We start from the raw sequence: 5557 nt of genomic DNA, 5'->3' as shown, positions 1-5557 counted from the left end.
TGCATAATAATTTTGTAGGGATCAAAATATATTTTGTTATAAAAACTAAAAACAAAATTTAATATTTTCTAGGGACTAAAAACATATTTAACCATAATAATACAAATATTTATGATTTTTTTTATAATAACATAAGTATTCTAACTCCACACAAAAATAACGTCATGTAGACATTTGGTTGACAATGATCGTAGAAATAATAATGATGATATGTGAAATTTCAAATAAATTTGTATATGTTATAATAATAAGCAATTATCAATTATTATTACTATTTTGAAATACTCATGAATAGTATATATATTCATGAATAGTATATATCTACTATATACATAAAATTTCAAACTTTGCATAGTTGCATGTATCATTACATTCAATAGTAGTTAAATCCTAGCACTATAAATATCACTCCTTGGTATATGTAATGGTACACAAAAATCATTTTCTAAGATAAACAATATATTCTCACTCTCTTCTATCTCTCTATATTTAGTTTTCTTAACACGTTATCAGCATGATCGTTTCTATTAAAAGTGTTTACTACACTAGATATAATCATGTCAAATCTTAAGCATCAATTCAAAATTCTAAGAATAACTGGGGACAACTTATTAACCTGGAATAACAATTTAACAGAGTACCTTACATGTGAGGGACTTAACAAAATCCTTGAAGGATACAATTCTAGAAAAACGACAGACGACCCAGATGAAATGGAAAAGAGAAAGTCAAAAGTAAACAGAATAATCAAGCATCATCTTGATGATGGATTACAAACAAAATATTTAAATGCTAAAGATCCCAAGATTTTATGGGACAAAATTAAAGCAATATTTGGACATTAGAAGAAAGTCATGTTACCCTCATTAATGGATCAGTAGAACAAGTTAAGGTTCCAAGATTATAAAACTTTCATTGCATATAATTATGATATGCACCAGATTATATCACAGCTAGAATTTTGTGGCAAAATTATAACTGAAAAAGAAAAGTTGGAAAAATCTTTTTCTAATTTCCATGCACCCCAGGTATTATTGAAACAACTATATAGAATGAAGGAATACACTGAGTATTCTGATTTAGTTGCAGTCTTTCTAGTGGAAGAACAAAACAACGAGCTTCTTATTAAAAACCATCAGGCACGACCCACGGGAACAATGCCATATCCTTAAACTAATGCCACGACCTTTAATCATGGGCGTGGTGACTTTAATCATCTTAAGAGACGTGGTGGTCATGTTTGTTTTGATGGTAATAATGGTCATGCTCATCTTGAAGGTCACAATCAAGGAGGATATCATGGTCGAAACCTTTTCTAGGGTCAAAACCATTTTCGTGGTAGAGGACGTGGACAAGGTCATGTGAATAGTTATAGATCCCCCAAATATGACTAAAATAATTGGAATCGCAAAGGAAAGGGTAAGTATATCCAAGAAGGTCCCTCAAGGAATTCTGAGGATATATGCTACAGATGTTGAAAGAAAGACCATTGGTCTAAGATGTGTAAAACACCAGAACATTTGTGTAAAAGACAAATGGCATATGTTGAAGAAAAGGGAAAAGAAGTGAATTTTAATGAGATTGAACCCAAAAATAATAATACCTATTTTGAGACTGCTGATTTTGTTGTAGGTAAAACAGATTAAGTAACTATTTAAAAATACGTATTTGAATAATGTTTGGTGTGATTGTTTTATATTTAAAATATGTATCAACTTAAGCATTTGTATGTTGTTAAGGTGTATCTTATGTTTTCATGAAATAATAGTGTTAAATATGTTCTTAATTTACTCTATTTAATCTTATTTCTATTTTAAAGAAGGTTAGACATGGAACATGTCAAAGACATTTGCATTCCGGACAGTGGAACTACACACACAATCCTCAAAAGTAAGAAATATTTTACTGAAATAAATTCCACTAAAGGTATAATAAATACAATCTCAGGTCCTGCAAATTTGATTGAAGGAACAGGTAATGCTATGTTCACATTACCAAATGGGATAAAATTTGTCATTAATAATGCTTTATACTTTCCAAAATCAAAGAGAAATTAGTTGAATTTTAATGACATATATCGTCAAGGATATGATACTGAAACTGCAACTGAAGGTAATATGAAATACATCAATATTACTTCTAATATTTTAGGAAAGAATAAAATCTTAGAAAAACTACCAAAATTGACTTCTAGATTACATTACACATACATGAAATTGAATGCAACTTAGCAGTAAAAGAAGACTCCAAAATTGTGACTTTATGGCATGACCATTTAGATCACCCTGGTTCAACAATGATGCGTAAAATAGTTGAAAGTAAACATGGCCATCCATTGAAAAGTTTAAAACTTACAAAAGGAGATAGACCATGTGAAGCTTGCTCTCTTGAAAAACTAATAACAAAGTATTCACTAGGAAAGATTTAGACAGAATCACCAGCATTTCTTGAAATAATTCAAGGAGACATATGTGGACCTATCCATCCACCGTCAGGACCATTCAGGTATTTTATGGTATTGATTGATGTATCTAGTAGATGGTCATATGTATGCTTACTATCAAGTCGTGATATGGCATTTGCAAAAAATTTGCACAAATAATTAAACTTAGAGCTCAATTTCCTGATTATACTATAAAGAAAATTAGACTTGACAATTCCGGTGAATTTACATCTGAATTATTTAATAATTATTGCATGTCAATTGGTATTACTGTTGAACATCCTGTCCCTCATGTACTACATACACAAAATGGTTTAGTTGAGTCATTAATTAAATATATTCAATATATTGCTAGACCATTGATAATGAAAACTAAACTACCAGTTACTGTTTGGGGTCATGCAATTTTACATGCTGCAACACTCATTCGTCTAAGGCCAAGTGTTGATCATAAACATACCCCTTATCAACTTGCAATTGGTAAGGAACCAATTATTTCTCATTTAAAGATATTTGGTTGTGTAGTATATGTCCCAATATCACCACCACAAAGAACAAAGATGAGACCTCAAAGGAGGTTAGGTATATATGTGGGATATGAATCACCATCCATTATTAGATATCTTGAACCTTTAACAAGTGATGTTTTTCAGGCAAGATTTGTTGATTTTCATTTTGACGAAACAATATTTCAAACTCGAGGGGGAAAGAATAAAAAACTAAAAAATGACATAACATGGTATGTACCTCATTTATTACATTTGGACCCATATAATAGATCGTAGGAAGAAAATATAAAGAAAATAGTCCACTTACAAGATTTAGCAAATCAATTGCTAGATTCATTTACTGATTTGAAAAGAGTAACAAAGTCACATGTACCAGCTATAAATGTCCCAACTATGATTGAGATTTCAAGTCAAAATAATGTAGCAAGTACATCTAAGGCACACTTGAAGCGTGGCCGACCTATGGGATAAAAGATAAAAAATCCCCGAAAAAGAAAGGGAATAAAGAAGGTGAATTTGATTGAAAGTGAACTTGAAAAGACACTAGATAATGATAAATCCACAATTGAAAAGCATGCTCTCGAAGAAGCACAAGATGATGAAAATGAGATCATTGATAATGAAACTGAAAATAAGAATGATCTCGAGATTTCAATTAATTATGTTGATACAGGAATTTTATGGAACCGAAAAGGTATGAATATAGATGAAATATTTTCATTCTCCATTGCATGTGAAATTATTAATGAAAATGATGATCCAGAGTCAAGAGCTATGAGTGAATGTCAAAATAGACATGATTGGAAAAATTGGAAGGATGCAATAGACACTGAGTTAAATTCCCTTAAAAATCAAAAAGTATTTGGCCCTATTTCGGCTATACCGAAAGATGTGAAATCGGTTGGGTATAAATGGGTTTTTGTAAGAACACGAAATGAAAAAAAATTAGATTGTCAAATACAAAGCTCGTCTCATTGCACAAGGTTTTTACCAAAGACCAGGAATTGATTATGAGGTAGCATATTCTCCTGTTATGGATGTCATGACTTTTTGCTATTTAATTGGTTTATCAGTATTTAACAATCTTGATATGTATCTTATGGATGTTGTTATTGCTTACTTATATGGATCACTTGATACTGATATATACGTGAAAATTCCAGAAGGATTTAAAATGCCTAAGACATCAAAACCTAGAGAAATGTATGCAATTAAGTTGCAGACATCATTGTATGAGTTAAAACAATCGGGGCGCAGTGGTACAATAGACTAAGTGAATATTTACTTAAAGAAGACTATGAGAATAATCCTATTTGTCCTTGTGTCTTTATAAGAAAAACAATATCCGAATTTGTAATAATTGCTGTTGTTGATGATTTAAATATCATTGGGACTAATAAAGAAATCAAAGAAGCAAGAAATTATTTAAAGAAAGAATTTGAAATGAAAGATATGGGAAAAACCAGATTCTGCCTTGGTTTACAGATTGAGTATACTAAAAATGGTATATAGTACATCAATCAAATTATACAGAAAGGGTATTGAAAAGGTTCAACATGAACAAAACAAATCCTTTGAGTAGTCTAATGATGGGTAGAACACTTTATATTGAAAACGATCCTTTTAGGCCTAAGGAAAGTAATGAAGAGGATCTTGGCTCAAAAATGTCATACCTTAGTGCCATTGGGGCACTCATGTATCTTGCTAACTATACAAGACCTGATATAGCTTTTGCAGTGAATTTACTAGCAAGATTCAGCTCATGCCCTATGAAAAGACATTGGAAAGGAATAAAGCATATATTTCGATATCTTCGAGGTACATCTGATCTTGATTTATTTTATTCTAACAATACAAAACCAGTTTTGCTTGGTTATGCAGATGCAGGAAATTTGTCAGATCCACATAATGCTAAACCACAAATTGGATATATATTTACATATGGTAACACTGCAATATCACGGAAATTGCAAAAGCAAACACTTATAGCAACTTCTTCAAATCATGCTGAAGTAATTGCCCTTCATGAAGCAAACAAAGAGTGTAGATGGTTACGATCAATAACTCGACATATCTAAAGAGCGTCTGGTTTATCTATTGATAATAATTTAACAATTTTGTATGAAGACAATGTTGCATGTGTTGCCTAGATGAAAGAAGGTTACATAAAAAGTGACAGAACCAAGCATATCCCTCCGAAGTTTTTCTCATTCACACAAGAACTTGAAAAAATAAAGAGGTTGATATTCAGTATATCCGTTCAAGTGATAATGTGGCAGATCTCTTTACAAAGTCATTTCCTACATCAGTTTTCAAGAAGCACGTACAAAATATTAGAATGCATCACATTCGAGATCTTTAAAGAAGAGCTATATGTGTTCTGTTAAGGGGGAGCATAATGTTGTACTCTTTTTCCCTTATTAAAATTTTTATCCCAATAAATTTTTCCTAATAAGGTTTTTAACGAGACAACTTGTGTTTTCATAGAATTCTTCTCAACAAGACTTCAACGGAGCATCATGAAAAATATTTCAAAAGGAAGAGTGTTATAATAATAAGCAATTATTATTACTATTTCAAAATACTCATGAATAATATATATTTT

General features: G+C 30.9%; 1 protein-coding gene across 1 annotated transcript; it reads left to right on the top strand.

Annotated features, from left to right (window-relative positions):
- Window positions 1-4541: 4541 nt before the first annotated feature.
- LOC131593197 (secreted RxLR effector protein 161-like) lies at window positions 4542-5030 on the top strand. Its single transcript, XM_058865477.1, has one exon. The coding sequence runs from the start codon at window positions 4542-4544 to the stop codon at window positions 5028-5030; it is 489 nt and encodes a 162-aa protein (XP_058721460.1).
- The last annotated feature ends 527 nt before the right edge of the window (window positions 5031-5557 follow it).

Source organism: Vicia villosa, linkage group LG1 (assembly GCF_029867415.1).
Source record: "Vicia villosa cultivar HV-30 ecotype Madison, WI linkage group LG1, Vvil1.0, whole genome shotgun sequence".
NCBI lineage: Eukaryota > Viridiplantae > Streptophyta > Magnoliopsida > Fabales > Fabaceae > Vicia > Vicia villosa.
The sequence above is the reverse complement of the archived record's forward strand: the minus strand, read 5'-3'. Positions and strand labels throughout refer to the sequence as shown.

Bases quoted from the DNA above. Each gene is read 5' to 3' on its own strand.
- LOC131593197 (XM_058865477.1), top strand. From the start codon at position 4,542: ATGGGTAGAACACTTTATATTGAAAACGATCCTTTTAGGCCTAAGGAA.